At 45.9% G+C, this 22,917-nt stretch overlaps 1 protein-coding gene across 1 annotated transcript; it reads left to right on the plus strand.

Annotated features, from left to right (window-relative positions):
* Positions 1 to 880: 880 nt before the first annotated feature.
* Fxr2 (FMR1 autosomal homolog 2) lies at positions 881 to 22,843 on the plus strand. Its single transcript, XM_027427016.2, has 17 exons — positions 881 to 1,317; positions 9,834 to 9,886; positions 10,199 to 10,292; positions 11,435 to 11,506; positions 11,608 to 11,756; positions 12,253 to 12,346; positions 13,882 to 13,998; positions 18,513 to 18,683; positions 18,836 to 18,914; positions 19,613 to 19,722; positions 20,205 to 20,291; positions 20,574 to 20,802; positions 20,954 to 21,157; positions 21,242 to 21,442; positions 21,532 to 21,627; positions 21,764 to 21,864; positions 22,153 to 22,843. Exons 1-17 carry the CDS (start codon positions 1,237 to 1,239, stop codon positions 22,246 to 22,248), a joined length of 2,034 nt encoding a protein of 677 aa, XP_027282817.1. The 5' UTR covers positions 881 to 1,236; the 3' UTR covers positions 22,249 to 22,843.
* The last annotated feature ends 74 nt before the right edge of the window (positions 22,844 to 22,917 follow it).

Genomic DNA, 22,917 nt, shown 5'->3' on the forward strand with positions numbered 1-22,917 from the left:
GGTGGGGGTAGCTCCAGGAATTGACCCCAGTCGTTAGGCTTTATAGTTGAGCATCTTCAAGGACCGATTTTGTTTTGTTTTGTTTGAGAATTTTTCCTGTCTTGAATTTCCTTAGCATTTATGTATCAAATCATGTTGCATTTTCTTTTCGATATGGGCTTGAATTTACTAGAATCAACTTAAGGCAAGCAGGGCAATGACAGGCATTTCTGTAATTTTTGCACTTGGGAGGTATCAGGAATTCAAGGTCACTCCCCAACTGCTTAGTGAGTTCGTGGTCAGCCTAGGATACAGGAGACCCAGTCTCACCAAACTTAAGAAAATCCACTCCAGCCAAGAACCGTGACTCTTGAATCTCCTACAGATGCAGAGAGTCAACACATGCGCATGGACACCAAAACCCGGGGCGCGTGCGCACCGGACACTTTTTGCCTTCGGGCTCCCCCCCACCCCTGCCCGCACTTTGGAGTGTGCGCACCAAGAAAGACAAAGGTGGTGAAAGTGACCAAGCAGTCATTCCGGCGCATGCCCATCCCTAAATTGCTCCGGCTCTGTGGGGCTCACTTGGTGGAGGCGGAAGTCCAATCCGACGGAGCGGGCGCGGCCCCTCCCTTCTCGTGATTGGTTTGCTCACAGTGTTGTGGGGCGGGGAAAGGAAGGGACAGGGATAGTGGAAGGCTGGGGAGCTGGAGATAGAGCGTTCATCTGGTTCTGCGCAAGCGCAGAGGAGCGACCAGGAGGGGGCGTGAGAGAGTAGAAGAGAATGTGGAAGCCCTGACGCGCTGGCGAGCCGGAGCTGGGTCGCTAGCCTGGACGCCTGCGCCTTGGCCCTCGGGCTCCGCGCGCGGCGGGCGGGTGCCCTGTGCGCCTGCGCAGTAGGCGGCGGCGGCGGCGGCAGGGGAGGTGGAGGCCGTGGAGCGGCAGCGGCAGCAGCGGGTCCCGGACTGAGGCAGCAGCGGGGGGCGCCGGCGGGCGGAAGCTGAGGTGACGAAGGCGACGGCGGCGGCCGTTTCTCTCACGGTGGCGGAGACCAAGGCAGTGGCGGACGGGGAGCGGCCCGGCCCCGGCCCCCTGCTCGTCGGCTGTAGCAGGGCCGCCGTGGGGCCGGCCCGACTCCCGCCCCCCGCGGCTCCCCCTCCAGCTCCTCCTCCTGGGAGACGCCGGGGGCCCGGCCCGGCCCGCACTCAGAGCTCTGCCTCCGCTGCTGCCGCGGCAGTCGGAGGTGGTGGCGGCGCCATGGGCGGCCTGGCCTCTGGGGGGGATGTGGAGCCGGGACTGCCCGTCGAGGTGCGGGGCTCCAACGGGGCCTTCTACAAGGTGAGACGGTGCGTCGACCCGGGACACCCTCCTTAGCCCCCTCCCCCAGCCGGAGCAGGGAAGAGTGGAGCGGGCTCGAGTTTCTGGAGCTCGGTCCTGACCCTTAGAACCTCGACCCACGCTCCCACTCGACACCCTCTCGGGGAGACCGTGGGAGTTAACCCTCGTGCTTTTTTCTTTTTGAGCCCGCTGTTACACCTGCTTTCATCCTCAGCTGAAAGCATGAACATCAGGTCATTACTGCGCGTGGATGGGCGCTCCTGGTCCCTCCGGAGAAACCCCTTTACTCAGCTTCTAATTGACTTTTCTTGTTTCTTAGTGGAGGAGCTACTTCAGCTCCTAATCACATCCTTTCCACGGCACAAGCACATGGGAGAGTCTTTCTTTTCCTACATAACCCTCTTGGGAAGGCCCACTGTCCCATATTAGGTCTTCGGTCTTCAGGGAGGTTTCTGCCTACTGGCTCTAAACCATTTACTCAACTTTCATCTTATATTGTAGGTCTCCATCTAAGAAGAAATGATCAAAACCCACGTGTGTTATTTAGCATCTTTGGCCTCAGGCTTTATCAGCCATAAAAGTGGTCTTGTTGGACAAGTCTGTCACCCCACCACACCTTTATCCCGAAACCAGCTACCCAGAGATGGATTCGTGTTTCTCTCTTAGACTACAGCTACATTTAGGTCATTCCTGTGTTTTCTTAAGTTTAGGCTTCCTTAAAAGGGTGTCTCAGCAAGCTTCTTTTCTGTCCTTATTCTAACAGATTTCTACTTGTTGACAGTCTTTTCTGGAAAGAGAAAGTATCTTTCAGAATTGCTAATTTCAGCATTTCTTTGCCCAAGATTTGATTCCTTTGAAGTGTTTTGGGGGGTGGGGTTGTAACATGTCCTAGCCCAGGCTAAACTCCTACCTCAGCCTTTCAAATTCTGTGACTATATTACAGCCTCGATCTATCAGACCAGACCGGCCTTTTGTTTTTTCCTTCTTTCTATTCATACATCCATCCGACTCTCTGCATCTGGGCTCCCCCTCCCCTCCAGTTTAGATTAAGAGTGACTCTTCTTGCTCCACAACTGTTTTCCTTTATCTGGTAGGTGGAATTCTGAACCTCTTTTGAGGTTTTTTGTTTTTGTTTTTTGTACCCCAAGACAGGGTTTCTCTGTGTAACCTTGGCTGTCCTGTGCTCTGTAGACCAGGCTGGCCTCAAGCTCATAGCCTCTGCCCCCAGCACCGCCCAACTGTTGACTTTTATGTGTGGAATTGTCCTAGAAACTTTTGATCCACCCCTTACTCTTTACTCTGAAGAGGGATTTTCATAGCATCAGGTAAGTTAGAGGAGCTGCCTCACTTGAGTTCTCAGGTCCATTCCCCTTCCCCAGGAGACCTTTCTGCTTTCTCATGCCCTTGGAAACTACTTTCTCTGACTACTATGAAATTGTATCTTTTGTAGCTGAAGAAGGACTTGTGCTTGCCCTTGTAGATGGTTTCTGCCCCCACTTGACTGATAAGTTGGATTTTACTCACTATAAATGCCATGCCAGTTTTGCCTGCCTTTTCTGATTAAGTTCTTTACCCTTTATTCAGTGCATATGGGTGTACATATCTATTAGTCTCAGCGTATCCTCTCAATTAAATCTTGGGCTGTTCATCTTGATATATATATTTAATTTTATGTACAATGGTGTATTGCTTGCATGTATGTCTGTGTGAGGGTGTCAGATCCCCTGGAACTGCAGTTACAGACAGTTGTGAGCTGTCATGTGGGTGCTGGGAATTGAATCAGGGTCTTCTGGAAGAGCAGCCAGTGCTCTTACTGTGGAGCCATCTCTCCAGCCCTTAACTTGATGTTTCTGTATTCCTGTGTAATCTTCACTGATGTCCATCTATTCTTTGTATAGCTGAAGAAAGCTCCCAGCTGATCTCTGACACTATCACTTTCCTTGCTAACTCTTGGTACTTTTTCTTCTGACTGGAAGAATATCTTGATAACATTTGTTTTCTGTGGCAAAAGTCTCAAATTCCTATCAGGTTCTGTAGGACACACACACACACTTTTTTTTTTTTTTTTTTTTTGCGACCGGGTTTCTCTGTGTAGCCCTGGCTTTCCTGGAACTCATTGTGTAGATGTAGACTGGGCTGGCCTACACTCACTGGGATGGTTCAGCTTCTGTTGACTAGGGGATTAAAAGCATCCACAACCACGCCCAATTTGGAAAATGATTGTTAAATTGAGTATGAGATCAAGATAAGATACTTTTGTTCTAGAAAGCATGGGAGCCTTGCACAGCTGAGAAGGATTAGTGCTGAGTTCAAATTAACTGTATGAAATGGTTGGGAAGGGTGTGTTTTCTGTTACATATGTGAGTATCCAGTATCAAACAGATAGTCTCTGGATTTTTTTCATTTTTACCTGTGGGCCATAGCAGTGACAGATTTGAGTGAAGGGGGCCAGATTCTCTGATACAGAGTTAACAGTATCTATTAGTATTTATTTAAGCCTAGCAATTTAAATCCTGTGTTCTAACCACTTTAGCAATTTCTGTCCCATGACTGAGTTAAAACAGTTCCTTACAATTGGACTAATCTTTCTTAAACTCATATGGGTTTTTGTTTTGTTTTCTGAGACAGGGTTTTTCTGTGTAGCCCTGGCTGTCCTGGAACTCACTCTGTAGACCAGGCTGGCCTTGAATTCAGAGATCTCCCTGCCTCTGGAGTGCTGGGATTAAAGGCGAGTACCACCACCGTCTGGCACTTTCCTAAACTCAGTAAATTGAGATTGCTTATCTATTCCAACCTTGCTGATTAATATTCATGACTCAGCAAACTTTGGTGTGAGTAAAGGAGTGTTAACCTGTCTTTTATATCTGTAAATTTGAGGAGATTCTTTTTGCCTCTCTCAAAATTGTGTTTTATTGATTTTTTTTTTTTCCAGGGCAGATACCAGGTCTAAGATCTGAGTTATTTTATAAGTATCCTATCAAGCTCTCCTTTTTTGTTTTAAGGTCTCAGGTGATTCGGTCTGGCTTTTAGCTGAGGATGACCTTGAACTCCTGGTCTTACTGCCTCCAATTCCCAAGTATACACACCACCAACCCCAACTTCATAATTTTTTTTAAAAATACTTTTGTTCTCCCCCTGAAATAATTTATTTATTTTTATTTGCATTGGTGTTTACCTTCTTGTATGCCTGTGTGGGGGTGCCAGATCCATGGACCTGGAGTTACAGACAGTTGTGGGTTGCCATGTGGGTGCTGGGAATTAAACCGAGGTACTCTAGAAGAGCAGCCAGTGGTTTTAACTCTGAGCCATCTCTCCAGCCCCCATAATGGGTTTTGTTTGTTTTGTCTTTTTTACTATTTTGTTTTTGTTTTTCAAGATGGGGTTTCTCTGTGTAGCTCTGGGTGTTTTGGAACTTTGTGCTGTGGATGTGGCTGGGCTGGAACTCAGACCCACCTGCCTCTGCCTCTAGTGCTGGCATTAAAGGCGTGTGCCACCACCAACTGGCCAGCATTCTCCCCCCTCCACCCCAGACAGGGTTTCTCTGTATAGCTTTGGAGCCTATCCTGGCACTCACTCTGGAGACCAGGCTGGCCTTGAACTCACAGAGATCCGCCTGCCTCTGCCTCCTGAGTGCTGGGATTAAAGGTGTGTGCCTGGCCAGCATTCTTTCTTAATGGGACATTATCAGCTAGAAAACATGTTTTTTGTCTTGGCTCCTTTGTCCTAGAATTCCTTTTCTTCTGAGGGGTGAAGATGGAGACTAATTTCATATCTTTTTATTTAAGGAAAGTAAAGTGTCTAGAAACTTAAGAGCTTTCTTTCTTTCTTTCTTTTTTTGTTTTTTTTTTTTTCGAGACAGGGTTTCTCTGTGGCTTTGGAGGCTATCCTAGAACTAGCTCTGGAGACCAGGCTGGTCTCAAACTCACAGAGATCCACCTGCCTCTGCCTCCCGAGTGCTGGCGTGCGCCACCAACCCCCGGCTAGAAACTTAAGAGCTTTCTAACAGATTTTATGGTATGTACTTGCCTGTTTCTCCAGTGGCATAGACCAAACAGAACTTAGGAGTTCCTTTTTCATCATGTTCTCCAGAGAAAACCTTGTCTCTGAAGTGAATGGGTAGAACTAAGAGGCAGAGGTAGAGCTGGAATATGATGTTGGAAAGAGCGTGTATTCTGGAAAATAGTTGGAGGGAAAAAGATGCTGGAGGTAATAAAAGGGTAAGTGGCATTGCGTTACGCTGCAGAAGGATGGTTCTACTCTGAGCTTAGCATATTACCTTGGAAGTCATCATTTGTTGAAAAAAAATAAATGGTCATTACTACTTACTTAATAAGTCTACATTCACCCTAGGGGGAAAATTCTTGGGAGTTGGACATTTTGGATAAAGAGTTTGATAAAGCTGGGGGGTGGCGCACACCTTTAATCCCCGCATTCTGGAGACAGGCAGGAGGATCTCTGTGAATTTGAGGCCAGCCTGGTCTACAGAGTAAGTTCCAGGACAGGCTCCAAAGCTACACAGAGAAACCCTGTCTCAAAACACCAAAAAAGGAAAAAACAAGTTAGATAAAAGGTTAGGCTTGAGCCGGGCATTGGTGGTGCAAGCCTTTAATCCCAACACTCAGGAGGCAGAGGCAGGCGGATCTCTGTGAGTTCGAGGCCAGCCTGGTCTCCAGAGCGAGTGCCAGGATAGGCTCCAAAGCTACACAGAGAAACCCTGTCTCGAAAAACCAAAAAAAAAAAAAAAAGGTTAGGCTTGGTGATGTATCCCTGTAATCCTAGCACTTGGGAGGTGGAGACTAGAGGGTTAGGAGTTCATGGTCATCCTCACCTACATAGTGAATTCTAGGTGAGATCCTATCTCAAACAGGCTAAACAACCCAAAGAGAAGCAGGACCCAGTGCTTTGGAAGAGTTACTCTGTAGAGACTAGTAGGAATGGGCCTTGGTTCTGAATGAAGAGAAGATAAACATTTCTGAGGAAATGTATTTTAAAAAGTATGTTTAAGTAATAAGTATACTAAGAACAGAGCCAGGATGTAATAACTAGTCCATACTTTGGCTCTAAGAAAGACTGTCTCATAAAAGAAAAAAGAAAGTATCAGGAGGCTGAAGAGATGGCTTATAGGTTTAGAGTACATGTTGGTCTTTCAGGATTGGGGTTCAATTCCAAGCACCCATATAGTTGCTCTCGACTGTCCAGGAGATCTGATACTGACTTCTGATCTCTGAGGAATCAGGGACACAAATGGTGCACATACATTGCCTGCAGACCTAACACTCATACACAAGTAAATCTTGTTTTGTTTTGTTTGTTTGTTTGTTTTGAGACAGGGTTTCTCTGTAGCCCTGGCTGTCCTGGAACTTGCTCTATAGACCAGCCCAGTCTGGAACTCAGAGACTGCCTCTGCCTCCCAAGTGCTGGAATTAAAGGTGTGTAGGGTTGGGAAGATGGCTCAGTGCTTATTATGCTAGCATTAGGATTTGAGTTTGGATCCTAAGAATCAACATAAGTGGCTTGGTATAGCAGCAATACTCTTTAATATTAGCAGGCAGAGACAGGAGGAAACCAGGGGCTTTGTTGGTCAGTCCAAGTTCAGTGAAGGATTCTGTCTCAAAAATTACTGTGGAGGGACATAGAAGGATTTCTGGCCTTTACATACATACACAATATCACACAAACCTGGACATGTTAGCATATGCCTATAATCCCAGCACTTGAGAAATAGAGGCAGGTAAATCTGAGTTCAAGGCCACATAACAGCCTGGTTACATAACAGGTTCTAGGCTATCCAGAGCTGGATAGTAAGGCTGTTCCTAGCACTCGGGAGGCAGAGGCAGGTGGATCTCTGTGAGTTCGAGACCAGCCTGGTCTATAAGAGCTAGTTCCAGGACAGCCTCCAAAGCCACAGAGAAACCCTGTCTTGAAAAACCAAAAAAAAAAAAAGACTGTTCCTACAAAACAGCCAGAGTAGGTTATATCTGGTGCAAAATCCAGGTTTAGATTTTCCATTATAAAGGAAGCAGTACAGTAAGTGGTGGTTGACTGGTTCTGTGTGATGGGAGCCACCTCTAGAGCACTATTGGTATACTTTCTCTTAAGCACTGCCACTATCCCCATTCACAATGTTCAGGTTTGGTCCTTGAATATTGTTAGCCTTTTGTAGTATTTGCCTTTCTTACTGTTTTTGATGTTTGAATTCAGGGTCCTGTACATGTTAAGCACCACCACTAAACTATATACTCCAGCCAAAGCCCCTAATTTCTTATTCACTTTTTTTTTTTTTTTTTGAGATTTGAGACAGGGTTTCTCTATGTAGACCTGGCTGTCTTAGAAATCGCTTTGAAGACCAGACTGGCCTCAAACTCACAGAGATCCTCCTGCCTCTGTCTCCTGAATACTGGGATCAAAGGCCTGTGCCACCACCGCCCATCAGCAACTAAATTTTTCTTTTCTTTTCTTTTCTTTTTTTTTGAGACAGCGCCTTGCTATGCATCTGGGTGGCTGGGTGGCCTGGAACTTGTTATGTAGACCTTGAACTTACAAAGATCCACCTGCCTCTACTTCTCAAATCCTGGGACCAAAAAAGCTGTGCAACACAACACTCAGCCTGTATATGAGTATTTTATCAGCATATGTATCTGTTTACTACTTGTATGCCTGGTGTCTGCAGGTACCTCCCCCAGGGACGGTCCTAAAATTCTGTTCTTTCTGCCTTCACTTGAGTGCTAGGTTTATCTGTACTCTACCATGCCTGTCTCATGATACATTAAGTTTATTTTTTACTTTTTTTTAGGACAGGAGAGACAGTTAAAAGCACTTGCTCTTCCAGAGGACCTGAGTTCAATTCCAGCACCTACATCAGGGGGCTCACAACTATGTAACTTCAGCTCCAGGGTATACAACACTTCTGGCCTGCTTGGAGCATTGCACTCAACATTCACAGTCCCACAAACAGTCACACACACCTACACACAATTAAAAATACTTTTAAATTGTTTTAAAAAGTTTGTAGCTGGATGTTGATGGCACACGACTTTAATCCCAGCACTCAGGAGGCAGAGGCAGGCGGATTTCTGTGAGTTCCAGTCTAGCCTGGTCTCCAGAGCGAGTGCCAGGATAGGCTCCAAAGCTACACAGAGAAACCCTGTCTCAACCAACCCCCAAAAAAATTTTAAAAAGTTTGATATATATGAATGTTTGTCTGTGTGGTGCCACATATGTACCTGCTGCCTGCACAGGACAGGGTCGGGTCCCCTGGAATTGGAGTTAGAGGTGGTTGTGAGTCACTCATGTAGGTGCTAGGATAAGAGCCTAGGTCCTCTGCAAGAGTAGCAAATTGTCTTAGCTGCTGAGCCAGTTCTTAGTCCCCATTTAAAATTTTTGAGGTAAATCATGTATATGAAGTCAGGTACCAAATTCACTTTTTTGTGTCTGGCTATCTAGTTTTTCCAATACCATTTGTTGAAAAGGACTCTCCTTTCTCCAAATTCTTTTCACTTTTATCAAAAATCAGGAAGTATAATAATTGAAAGCAGTTTTTGGGCTGGGGGTATAGTGCGGCTAATAACTGCGTGCACAAAACACTGAGCACCAGATAAATTGGGTATGGTGGTGCACACGTGTAATCACAGCACTTGGGAGATAAAGACAAGAAATCAGAAGTTAAAGGCTCTGCTACATATGAGTTTGAGGCCAGTCTGGGCTACTGTCTTTAAAATAAAATCTGTTACCATAAAGATAAATTAATTGTACTTTGTCAAAACTAGAAATCTGTGTGTGAAAAATAGGGAGACAAGGAAAGAACTGAGACTATAGGTTGAATATACAGTTTTGGCCTTCGGAAAAAAGGAAATAGCCACTATTTAATGATTCTTTTAGTTGTGATCTCAAGATCGGTGTCTCATATATTTTAGTTTCAAATTCAGCCTTTATTTTTGCCCTTTAGCAATATGACATCTTTTCAATTCTAGTTTTTGTTGTTTTTTTTTTTTTTTCCTGTAAACTGCTTATTTTGAACTTCTCCAGTGTTCCCATTATTCTCCAAGGACTCAGGCATCTGGGTTCTAAATTCCCCAGGTCTCTAGGGAATTAGACCCTTCTCTCTCTTGGCAGGCCCTGATGTCCTCTAGGTGTTTTAGTCCAGCCATATACTGTCTTGGGGGATATTCTTAGCCTTGCTGAAAGTTGCTGGTATTTTAATTGAACTCCGGCAAGCTGCTTTGCACACCAGGAGGCAGAGTAATGGCAAGGTAACTGGAACCCTTAGTAGATCACCAGGTTCCAGACTGTTCTGGTGGAGCTTCTACTTTTTTCTTATCCCATGTTATTTCTAGATTTTGTCAGTATGGTTTCCTTTCTCTTATTCTTTATATCCTTTTCCAATACAGCTTCCTGATTGTTTTAGACTGTTCACATCCCCTGCTAAACCTCTTAATTTTAAAGGTTTCTGATTTCTCTTCCTGATGGCTAAGGTGGTTAAATATATTTACATATGTTTCCTAAATTTTTTTTTCTAGGGCTTTGTGAAGGATGTCCATGAAGACTCTGTCACCATCTTCTTTGAAAACAAGTAAGACCTTGGGAGTAGACAAACATACTAGGTCCTAAAAGGAGAGTGAAAGGTGGAGACTGGTAGGTGGCAGGGAGGAGCTGAGAGTTTGGGTAAGAATTCCAGGAAAGAAAGGGCAGATAGCTAGGTGCAAGTTGTAGTCATTTGATACTTGGTATCAAGGGATAAAAGACCACTATGGAAAAAGAGCCTGTTGTGACTCTTTGACGATCAAGTAGGATAAAAGTGGTCTTGGCAAGGGAGTAATCCCTTGTGAAAAGGTGGACAATTACATCAACCTGAATAGCTTTCATGTCACTGCTTGTCTTGTAGCTGGCAAAGTGAGAGACAGATTCCTTTTGGGGATGTCCGGCTACCACCTCCAGCTGACTATAATAAGGAGATCACAGAAGGTGATGAGGTCGAGGTAAGGCCTGTGAAGTCCAGCTTTCCAGTGTTAGTTTGCCTTTTTCCCCTCAGGATTCTGTTTTTGTTTTTGTTCTGTTTAGTCAAGACAGGGCTTCTCTGGCTGCCTGAAAACTTGTCTGAAGACCAGGCTGGTCCCAAATTCATAGAGATCCACATGACTCAGCTGGATTTTGGGTTTTTAACTTAACTGATTTCATGGGTATGATCTGAGGGTGCACCAGTTTAAAGGGGACACTTCTTTGTGTGTGATAAATCCACTTAAAGTCTAGTCCTGTAGTATACATATGTGAGTTTGAGTGTGAGTGAGACTTGGAATTGAACCCAGCGCCTTGGGCATATTTGTGTGTTTGTGGGGTGTGTATGCATGATTGTAGGCAGGAGTGTGCCACAGCTCACAAGTGGTGGTCAGGACAGCCATGAGCTCTTGGCCACTACAAGAAAAATGAAATAATTAAAACTCAGTGATCTCATACTTTCAGTTAGTATCTCCTTACTCTGGTTTTATTTTTGTGGGCTTAGGAATCCTTTTTAAGTGTCCGAATGCTTTCTCCAATTCTTTTGTTTATTTTTTTAAAGATTTATTATGTGTACAGTGTTTGGCCTGCATGTATGCCTGCAGGCCAGAAGAGGGCACCAAATCTCATTACAAATGGACGTGAGCCACCATGTGGTTGCTGGGAATTGAACTCAGGACCTTTGGAAGAGCAGGCAGTGCTCTTCACCAAAGAGCCATCTCTCTAGCCCTTGGTTTTTTTTTTTTTTTTTGGTTTTTCAAGACAGGGTTTCTCTGTGTAGCTTTGGAGCCTATCCTGGCGCTCGCTCTGGAGACCAGGCTGGCCTCGAACTCACAGAGATCCGCCTGCCTCTGCCTCCCGAGTGCTGGGATTAAAGGCTTGCACCACCAACGCCTGGCTTAGCCCTTGTTTTTTATTTTTTATTTTTTTGAGGTGGTGTTTCTCTTGTGTATCGGCCTTGGCTGTCCTCGAACTCACTACTTAGACCAGGCTGGCCTCCAACTCAGAGATCCTCCTGCCTCCTGAGTGCTGGGATTAAAGGTGTGCATCAACACACCCGGCTTTATTTCTTCAGTTTTTTAATATAGTCTTCAGGGCTGTGTCTCTGTATTTCTAACTTTTCCAGGTTTATTCAAGAGCCAATGAACAGGAACCTTGTGGTTGGTGGCTGGCCCGGGTTCGGATGATGAAGGGAGATGTGAGTGACTAAAGCCCTTTGGGGAAGTCCTGAAACTGTTGTTTTGTCCAGGGAAAGGTAGCAAATGGATGGTCAGGTCATACACTTTTTCCTTTCGCCAGTTTTATGTCATTGAGTATGCTGCCTGTGATGCTACCTACAATGAGATTGTCACCCTGGAACGACTTCGGCCTGTTAATCCCAACCCCCTTGCAACCAAAGGCAGCTTCTTCAAGGTTACCATGGCTGTGCCTGAAGATCTCAGAGAGGCGTGAGTGTTGGAGAGGTTGGGAACTGGGGGCTCTCTACAGTGCTAGCCTCTGTCCTTATTTCTCCCAGGTCTCCCACTCTTCAGTTTGTTCTGTTCATCCCCAGGTCCTGTGAGGGCCTTTTTGCATGATACATCTGCAGCCCTTTCATTTTTCATCTCTGTTCCTTTCTGTCTGTCTTTGTTTTGTTTATTTTGAGACAGGGCTTCACTACGCAAGCTTTGGCTGGACTGAAACTCCATTTGTAAACAAAATGGCCTTTAAGTCACATAGATCCACTATGCCCTGCTTTGATTATTTTTAAAAACAGTTTTCTTAATCCCTATTCTTCAACAATGATTCTATCCCAACCTGGTCTATACATTGAGTTTCAGGATAGTCAGGGCTGTTACGCAGAGAAACCCTGTCTCAAAAAAAAAAAAAACAGTGGTTTTATCTTTATTTTCTCCTCTCTTCTTTTTGTCAACCTCTTACTGGGCACTTTACTCTTCCCTGCAGCTGCTCCAATGAAAATGTCCATAAAGAGTTCAAGAAAGCACTGGGAGCCAATTGCATCTTTCTCAACATCACAAACAGTGAGCTCTTTATTCTGGTGAGTTTTCTTTCTTGAATTTAACATGGGCCTTTTCAACAGTTTTCCCTTTTATAAACTTTTGCAGAAGTGGATATGCTAGACTGCACTCACACTTACTTGTGACTTTGTTACTCCTGACCCTTCTTTCCTTAGTTTTCCTCATGTACTTTTGGTTTTTGGAGACAGGGTTTCTCTGGGTAGCTCTGGATGTCGTGGCATTCCCTCTGGAGACCAGACTGGCCTCGAACTCACAGAGATCCACCTGCCTCTGTCTCCTGAGTGCTGGGATTAAACCAATGCCCAGCTGAGATTTTTTTTTTTAAGAGAACATTTTTCTTTACAGATGTATTCATTGCGTACTATACAGTGTTCTGCCTGCATATATGACGCAGGCCAGAAGAGGGCACCAGATCTCATTACATATGGTTGTGAGCCACCATGTGATTGCTGGGAATTGAACTCCGGACCTCTGGAAGAGGAGCTCTAGTGCTCTTAACCACTGAGCCGTATCTCAAACCCCCAGTGTGAGAGGTTAAACCTATGTGCTCTAGACAAGTACCCTAGCTCTTGGATATATCAGGATCTTTGTGTGTGTGTGTACATACTTGAATGCATTGAATTGCACATTGGGAGGGGGTGGCCCTGAAGTGTTGGTGTCAGTTATCTTTCTCAGTCACTGTACGCTTTACAAGACATAGTGTTTTCTTTGAATCCAGAACTAGCCAGTCAGCCAGCCTTGGGAACTCCTGTCTCTACCTTTTTCATGTGTCTCTCAACCACCTGTAACTCCAGTTCTGGGGTACCTGACACCCTCTTTTTGTCTTTGTACCTATGTATACATAACATTCACAGAGAGACACATATAAAGAAATCTTTTTCTTTTTTTGAAATGGTCACATTTTGACTGTCCTAGTAGAACTCACAATGTAAACCAGTCTGGCCTCAAACTCAGAGATTTACCTGCTTTTACCTGCTGCATTCACCACTACCCCTGATATAACTCTTTTGGGGGGGGGGCACGCTATATAACTCTCACCTTGTACTAAGTCCTTATTGTCAAATGACTTCTGTCAGAATTTGTCTGTCCGGCCACTATGTAACTGACAGTAATTTCCCTGGAGCCTACCTCATTTCTTTTTTGTTCCTTTGAGACAGGTCTTAACTGTATACCCCCAGCTGACCTTATACTTACTATGTAGCTGAAGCAGCACTTGTTTGTGACAGTTTTCCTGCTTTAGTTTCCCTAGGTTTGAGGTGATAGGCATGTGTTACCACGTCTTATTTTAAACTTCATTATTGTTCAAGGCAGGATTTCTCTCTGTGTAGCTCTGGCTGTCCTGGAATTCACTCTGTAGACTAGGCTGGCCTCAAACTCCCAGAGATCTGCCTGCCTCTGCCTCCCGAGTGCTGGGATTAAAGGCTTGAATCACCATGGCCTGGCTGAACTTCATCTTGACATGAGCCTTCTTTCAGGGATTCTGGCATTATGGTGCCCAGTATCTGATGCTCCCTGGGGTGTATTTTGCTTTTAAAACTTATTCATTTCTTCCCAGTCAACCACAGAAGCCCCTGTGAAGAGGGCATCTTTGCTGGGTGATATGCATTTTCGAAGCCTTCGAACTAAATTGCTGCTTATGTCCCGCAATGAAGAAGCCACCAAGCACCTAGAGGCAAGTTTTGGCTGCTCTTTCTCATGCTCAATAATGTTGTCCTTCTTTCTTTTCACATCTTCTTGTGTTTCTGGCTGTTTTATCTCACACTCTCCAGATGACAATGTTCTATCATGTTCTGTCTTGTTTTTTTTTTTTTTTTTTTTTTTTTTTTAGACAAGGTTTCTGCATACCACTGGCTGTACTGGAACTCACTCTATATGCCGAACTCACAGAAATCCACCTGTCTCTGCCTTCTTGAGTGCTGGGATTAAAAAGATATGCCATCATATTTGGCCAAAATGTACTGATTATCTTTCTTCCTTTCTATAATAAACTTTGAGGCAGGTTTCTGTGTTACATAGTTTTGGCTGTCCTGGAACTTGGTGTATAAAACAGGTTGGCCAAACTCAGAGATCTATCTGCCTGTCTCCCAAGTGCTGGGATTAAAGGCGTGTACCACCACGGCATGGCAAATGTTATTTTTAAACAGGGTCTTACTGGACTCCTTGGCTTACCTGAAACTCTGTGTAGGCCAGGCTAGCCTCAACCTCAAAGAATTGCCTGTCTCTGCTTCTCAAATGCTGAACTATAACCCAGCCCACAGGTTTTTTTCTTCCCGGCTGAGGATAGAACACAGGGTCTGTTGCTTGCTAAATAGGTGTCTATTTTTTTTTTGGCGGGGGGGGGGGGGGTTCGAGACAGGGTTTCTCTGTGTAGCTTTGGATGTTGTCCTGGCACTCGCTCTGAAGACCAGGCTGGCCTCGAACTCACAGAGATCAGCCTGCCTCTGCCTCCCTAGTGCTGGGATTAAAGGCATGCTAAATAGGTGTCCCTCTAATGAGCCACACCCTCAACTCCTCTACAAGTTTTTGAGAGGGAGCTGGAGGTGAAGTCACCATTCCTTCCATTTGATATATATGTCTTTGCCAGTCCCAAAAGAACAGGTTTCTTTTTTTTAAGATTTATTTTGCCAGGGCTGAAGGTTTGGCTCCTTCTAGTAGTTAAGAGCATTGGCTGCTCTTCCAGAGGTTCTTACTTCAAATCCCAGCACCCACATGGTAGCTAACAACCTTTTAAAACTGTAGGCCCATGGGATCAGATGCCCTCTTCTGGTGAATCAATGTACATGCAGACAAAACACCCATACCCATGTGGTGCATACCCATATACATTTACTTATTTATTTATTTATTTATTTATTTATTTATTTTTGGTTTTTCGAGACAGGGTTTCTCTGTCTCGAAACAGGCTTTGGAGCCTATCCTGGCACTCGCTCTGGAGACCAGGCTGGCCTCGAATTTACAGAGATCCGCCTGCCTCTGCCTCCCGAGTGCTGGGATTAAAGGCGTGTGCCACCAACGCCGGGCTGAATATATCTTTAATTAATTAATTTGCCTGGTGTAGTGGCACATGCCTTTTAGGAGGCAGGGGCAGGCAGATTTATAAAGCAAGTTCCAGGACAGCAAGGGCTAAACAGAAACCTTGTCTCCAAAACAAAACAAAAAGACTTATTTTACTCTGTGTATGCCTGTTTTGCCTGCCTGCATGCATGGTATCTCTGGAGGTCAGAAGAGAGCATTAGTTCCCCTGGGACTTAAGTTAAAGGTGGTTGAGACCTGCCAAATGGATGCTGGAGATAAAACCTGTGTCCTCTGCAAAACTTAACCTGACCTTGAAGTCAACTCTCCAGCCCTAAAAGCAGATTTTAGCAAAAGCATAGAATATTATTTTCTCCTAGAACTTGGCTTTCTCTTTGTGTGGTAACATGCCCGAGTAATTGAAGTTAGACATAGGTTTATAGTACTTACTCAGCACCAAATAAACTTGGTAATAGTAATCCCAACATTTGGGAGATAGAGGCAGGAGGATATGAGCACCACTTGTTTTCAGAAATGCTTGCCATGCCCAGGTGTGATGGTGCATACCTTTAATCACCAGCTGGAGGAAGAAGCAGGTGGATCACTACTTAGAGTTCAAGAACAGCCAGGGCTATATAGATAGATCCTGTCTTGAAAAAAAGAAAAAAGAGCCCGGCAGTGGTGGCGCATGCCTTTAATCCTAGCATTTGGGAGGCAGAGGCAGGCGGATCTCTATGAGTTCAAAGCCAGCCTGGTCTACAAGAGCTAGTTCCAGGACAGCCTCCAAAGCCACAGAGAAACCCTGTCTTGGGGGAAAAATAAGAAGAAAAAAGGAAAGCTTGCCTTTGTTTTACTGATGCTTGATATTCTTTATGTGTTTTGGGTTTTTTTTTTTTTTTTTTTTTTTTTGAGATATATATAATCTCACATTGTAACCTCTCACATTGTAACCTTGGCTGGCCTGGAACTTGCTATGTAGACCAGACTTGTCTCAGACTCAGAGATCCACCTGTCTCTGCCTTCCTAGTTAGTGCTGGGGTTAAAGGTGAGTGCTACTGTACCTAGCTAATACTCCTTTTCTTGTTCTCACTCCCAACCCCTTTGTTTTTACAACAAAGTCTCTCTTAGCTGGAGACTAAACCTAGAGTCTTTTGCACCTTAGGCAAGTTCTGACCTCTAATAGGCAGTGCTTTAAAATAGCTGTTGGGGCCTGGGCAGTGCTGACCAAAGCCTTTAATCCCAGCACTTGGGAGGCAGAGGCAGGTGGATCTCAGTAGTGTAAGGACAGGCTGGTCTACAGAGGAAGTTTCAGCACAGCTAGGGCTACACAAAGAAACCTGTCTCAAAAAACCAAACCAAAACCCCAAACCAAAAAAAAACTGTTAGGGCTACAGCTGAGTAGTACAGCATTTGCCTAGAGTATGAGAGACCATGGGTGTAACGGTTGCCTGTACCCAGATACTCAGGAGAGACAGGAAAACTGCTTGTGAATGCATTAGTCCAAGGCCAGCATGTACCTATAATTGGGGGCTGAGAGGTGAGAGTATCAGTGGTTGCTCTTGCAGAGCACCTGTGTTTGATTCCAGGGAACTGATGCCTCTCTGGCCCACTGGAAAAACAAACATGTACATGGTATATAGACAGGGCCGCAAAATACTGATATACATAAAAATAAAAAACATTAAATCAAAACAACAAGAATTTGATTATGTAAACAGCAAAAAAAAATGTGTGTGTAGCAAGCACTCATAGATAATTTACTCATTTTGGTGTTTGAGACAAGGTCTGTGTAGCCCTGGGTGTCCTGGAACTTGCTATGCAGATCAGGCTGGCCTCGACTCACAGATCTACCTACCTCTGCCTCCCAATACCAGCAATTTATTTATTTATTTATTTATTTATTTATTTATTTATTTATTTATTGGTTTTTCGAGACAGGGTTTCCCTGTGGCTTTGGAGGCTGTCCTGGAACTAGCTCTTGTAGACCAGGCTGGTCTCGAACTCACAGAGATCCACCTGCCTCTACCTCCCAAGTGCTGGGATTAAAGGCATTCGTCACCACCGCCTGGCCACCAATTTATTTATTCAGTTATTTCCTACAATGTTTGATCATATTCCTGCCCAGTAACTTGCTTTTTTCTTCATTATTTGTTTGTTTTTCTTCTATGTGTATTGGCCTATCAATGTGTAGGTGTTAGATCCCTTGAAACTGGAGTTTATAGACAATTGTGGGTTTATAGCTGCCATGTGGGTGCTAGGAATTGGACCTGGGTCCTCTGCAAGAGCAGCTAGTGCTCTTAACTGCTGAGCCATCTCCAGCCCCCAGTCATTTGTTTTTGATGCCAGGGATTAAGCATAAACCTGGAGCATTCAGGCAAACATTCATACACATAAGAAGAATTTTAAGAAACAACAACAAAAAATCTTAAGCCATTTGGATGTCAGCCTTGTCTAACCCTCTTGCTAGTCCTTTTGGGTGGGGTTGTAACCCTGGCTGTCCTGGAATTCATTCTGTAGATCTGATTGGTCTTGAACTCTGCCTCCAAGTGCTAGGATTAAAGGTGTGCATCACCACTGCTCAGCTGCTAGTCTGTCAATTTTTTGTTTTGTTTTTGTTTTTCGAGACAGGGTTTCCTCTGTGTAGCTTTGGGGCCTGTCCTGGAACTCACTCTGGAGAATAGGCTGGCCTCGAACTCACAGAGATCTGCCTGCCTCTGCCTTTCGAGTGCTGGGATTAAAGGTGTGCGCCACCAACACCTGTTGTCTGTCAATTTTTTAAAGCAATAAACATTGGTTTATTAGTGAAAAGTGAACTCCTGAGAGTTGGAAGGGCTCAAAAGAGGAATAGTATTCTTGCTAACTTGAGAGTAGGTCAGCTGTGAGGACTTGTCAGATGATAGACTCACACAGGGTGTATCTTGTTAAGGACCATTCAACCAGTTAGTGTTAGAGACAGATCTTGAACTTTGATGGCATCTAGCTTAAACTGCCCTTATTAGTTAATCACTGCCCATAAGCCCTGGTATTAAAGGTGCCTGAGATTTCTGTGCGGGGCTCAGAGGCTAGCAGACTACAGGTGGTTCTGGTTTTCTTCATACTTTCCCCTTGCTTAAACTATAAAGGACTAGACAACTGGGACACATGTTCTGAGCTTCACAATGCCTTTTCTTTCAGACAAGTAAGCAGTTGGCGGCAGCGTTCCAAGAGGAGTTTACAGTGAGAGAGGACTTAATGGGCCTGGCAATTGGAACACATGGTGCCAACATCCAGCAGGCTCGAAAAGTGCCAGGAGTGACTGCCATTGAGTTGGGTGAAGAGACCTGCACTTTCCGAATCTATGGGGAGGTCAGCCAAAGATGGGTCATTTGTTCCTTTGGGGGACTGAGGGGATAGAGGGTAAGGTGGAAGGCTAATCTGAGCTATGGTGACCTCCCTGCCAAATATCGAATGGCAGAGAGATCCAGGTTCTGTTTTAGTTTACTCTTTGCTTTCTATAGACGCCTGAGGCATGCCGACAAGCTCGAAGCTACCTGGAATTTTCTGAGGACTCTGTACAAGTACCCAGGAACCTGGTTGGTGAGTTTGGGTGTGTGTATAAAAGGAATAGTTATGGCCAAGATGGCAGGACTTGAAAACAATTTTGGGCATCTAACTAGGATTAGTGCTACTCTGTGGACTTCATAAGTTTCAAAAGGATGGAATAAATAGTCTTGACATATGAATGAAAAAAAGGGGAATGATAAATTTGTAGGGATTGTAGATTGTAGCTTTTTTTTTTTTTTTTCCCTGTCTTTTTCCTCTTTCCAAGACAGGGTTTCACTCTTTACTTCAGCTTTGGCTGACCTGAAACTCACTTTGTGAACTTTGTGAACCAGGCTGACCTCCAACTCAGAGATCTGCCTGCCTCTACCTCCCAGGTCCTGGGATTAAAGGCGTGTTTCCACCGCTGCCCAATAGACTGTAGTTTTTTTTTTTGTTTTTTTTTTTTTTTCCTTCGAGACAGGGTTTCCCTGTGGCTTTGGAGGCTGTCCTGGAACTAGCTCTTGTAGATCAGGCTGGTCTCAAACTCACAGAGATCTGCCTGCTTCTGCCTCCCGAGTGCTGGGATTAAAGGTGTTCACTACCACCGCCTGTCGACCGTAGCTATAAGATTCCTAGAAGCAGGAGAATGAATAAGTACAATATATGTAGCGAGGTGGCTATAGAAGACTTTTACTTTTATTTCTTTGAAAATAACAAAAATTAAAAGCCCAATTCCTCTGTTATTCATTTAGGCAAAGTGATTGGAAAGAATGGGAAAGTGATCCAGGAGATTGTGGATAAGTCTGGTGTGGTGAGGGTTCGTGTTGAAGGTGATAACGACAAGAAGAACCCCCGGGAGGAGGTATGGGGCACAGAGGCCTAGAAATTGTTTTTCAGAAGTAGGAGGTACTTTCTTCTGAGGGCTGGGAACCTCTAGAGGGTGGAACACACAACCTTTCCTTTGCTGTGGTAGACTGATCCTGTTGTCTGTTTGAGGAGTGGGCTTAACATTTTAATCTTTTCCTTTCTGATTTTCTTTCTTTTTGAATAGGGGCTCACTGTATAGCTCTAGCTGGCCTGGACTTAATTTGTGAACCACACAGACCTTAAACTCAGTTCACAGAGATCTGCCTGCCAGTGTTGGGACTGAAGTCATGTGCCTCCGTGCCTGGCATTTGGTGGGGTGGGCATTGAGACAGAATTTCATGTAGCTTAGGTTGTGCTTAATTACCTTCACTGTGTAGCTGAGGGTGGCTTTGAATTCCTGCTCCTCCTGAGTGCTAAGATTGTGTGTATGCCATCATAGCTAACTGACTTGTAATCTTTCCTTTGTCTGTTCTCTAGGGAATGGTTCCCTTCATATTTGTTGGCACCCGAGAGAATATCAGCAATGCCCAGGCACTGCTAGAGTACCACCTCTCCTACCTTCAGGTACCCATGTTTGAAGCCATGCCAGACAAACTGGGGTAACAAGGGGCAAGAACTGCTGGTATATAATTTTTGGGGCTGTCCTACCTGGTTTGTCTTTTTGTAGAACAGGACTGTTGGTTGATATTTTGGCTCTGGGGCTGTGTCCTATTCTTTTTAAGTCTTTGTCTTCCTTTTTGTAGTCCCAGAAGCTTAGCTACACAGGGGCCATATGGGTAGAAAAGCATGAAGGAGTGGACTGTCCATCCATTTTAATTCTCCTGTGTTGTCTGTCTTTCCAACCAGGAGGTTGAACAGCTTCGCTTGGAGAGACTGCAAATTGATGAACAGCTTCGGCAGATTGGGCTGGGCTTCCGTCCTCCTGGGAGTGGACGGGGTGGTGGTGGTGGTGGCAGTGACAAGGCTGGCTATACCACAGATGAAAGCTCCTCTTCTTCCTTGCACACGACCCGAACATATGGGGGCAGCTATGGGGGCCGGGGCCGGGGCCGGAGGACTGGTGGCCCTGCCTATGGTGAGACAGCCGTGGGGGCAGTGGAGGAGGAGATGTTTGGGTGGAAACTTGGAAAGCTGTGGCTTGGGTGCTTGTGAGTGTAGGAGGTGGTGGACCCCTAGGGCAAGACCAGTATCTCTGAGTAAAGCCTTCTGTGCTGCCTGCCCTTCAGGCCCCAGCTCAGACCCATCCACGGCTTCTGAGACAGAGTCAGAAAAGAGAGAAGAGCTTCATAGAGCTGGACCCAGTGACCGAGATCGAGATCCCCCAAACCGTGGAGAAGAGAGCCGGAGGCGGCCGATTGGGGGCCGGGGAAGGGGACCCCCGCCTGTTCCCCGGCCTACCTCAAGATACAACTCGTCATCTATTAGCTCAGGTATCAGAGAGTTGGGGGTCATGTATGTGGGCCCAAAGGAGAAAATAGTGGTCACCTGACTCCAGTCCCTTTCCTGCCTCTCAGTGCTAAAGGATCCAGACAGTAACCCTTACAGCCTATTGGACACATCTGAACCAGAGCCCCCAGTTGATTCAGAGCCTGGTGAACCCCCTCCAGCAAGTGCCCGCCGTCGCCGTTCCCGCCGCCGTCGTACTGATGAAGACAGGACAGTCATGGATGGAGGCCTGGAATCGGATGGTCCTAACATGACAGAGAATGGCCTGGGTGAGGAGCGAGCGCGGTTCCTGGAGGTGGTGTGAGAAGAAAGAGTGAAGAAGGAGAGGATGGGTGTGTGACTTTTCTTTACTCCACAGAAGATGAATCAAGACCCCAGCGACGGAATCGAAGCCGCCGTCGCCGCAATCGTGGTAATCGAACTGATGGGTCCATCAGCGGAGACCGCCAACCAGGTCAGCTGACACTAGGGGATTAGAGCCTCTCTGCAGCTAAGAGTGGGGTGCCTCATGCTCAGGGTTGGGTTTAATGGGAACAGTGGAGATGGATACCTGTATTCCTGAAAGTCTTGATCCTCTCCTCCTTTCCTAGTGACTGTGGCAGACTACATCTCACGGGCAGAGTCTCAGAGCCGCCAGCGGCCACCTCTGGAACGCACGAAACCCTCAGAGGATTCTCTTTCAGGACAGAAGGTAGGCAGTTGCAATACAGCTTACCCCATTCTTTTTTTGGAGGGGGACATAGAAAACTTCCCTAGGAAATATGTGAGTTGTTGAATTGGCTGTGTCTGGGAGTTCAGGTTAAGCTGAGGATGGAGCAGAGCTGGCACTAACAGAAGGCAAGCCTCACAGCAATCAGAGCAAAGGGAGATAGATAGGGAACAGCCTCTGGTCGCCAGGTGTCTGTAGTGAGAAGGAATGCCTACACCTGGTGCACTGATGAACTGCTTTCTTTTTGTTCTCATCCTGTTTCCTCTTCAGGGCGACTCTGTCAGCAGGCTTCCCAAGGGCCCCTCGGAGAACGGGGAGCTCTCTGCCCCCTTGGAGTTGGGTAGCTTGGTGAATGGGGTTTCATAAACCTCCAGTCCACATCCCTCCTTTCTCCATCTCGCTTGCTGCCCACCACCATGACCCTCATGGGTCCAACTGACCTGCGCTGGAGCTGCTCTTATCTACGGGGGAGGGGGGTGGCACAGCAGCTTGGGTCCCCCCAATCTCCAGGAGCTAGTGGAGGGGTGTGTAACAGGGTCACCCCCTCCCTCTTGTCCACCCTTCACCCCCAGGGTGAGGGGAGCCTCCCCTTCCCTATCAGACTGGATGTGCCTTTATCCTCTAATGCCCCGACCTCTAAACACCCCCGTTCTCCGCCTGTTGGTGGGGGTGCTCCTTGACCCACCCAGATTTGACAGTTCAGGGGGGCTCCCCTGCTATCCCTCCTCCCATCCTGTACCCCCCATTTCTGGGGCCTCATCACTGTGGAAGACGGGGATAGTGAGGGTATTTGTGGGTGGGAGGCATGGGGAAGGTTTTGGAGTAGAACCAGGGGTGTGTATGAAGGGGGGTGACAAGGTCCCCCAGGGAGTTGGGGGGAACAACCTTGTCTGGTGGATAAGAAGGCGTATTTATTTTTCACTGTACAGTATTTAAAAAGAGAATAAAAAAATCCAATGGCCTTGTGGTTCCCATGTCTTCTTTGTCCCTAGTCTGGTCTGTTTGGATCTCTAGGACTGACCTGCACTGCTCCCT

This window comes from Cricetulus griseus, chromosome 7 (assembly GCF_003668045.3).
Source record: "Cricetulus griseus strain 17A/GY chromosome 7, alternate assembly CriGri-PICRH-1.0, whole genome shotgun sequence".
Taxonomy (NCBI): domain Eukaryota; kingdom Metazoa; phylum Chordata; class Mammalia; order Rodentia; family Cricetidae; genus Cricetulus; species Cricetulus griseus.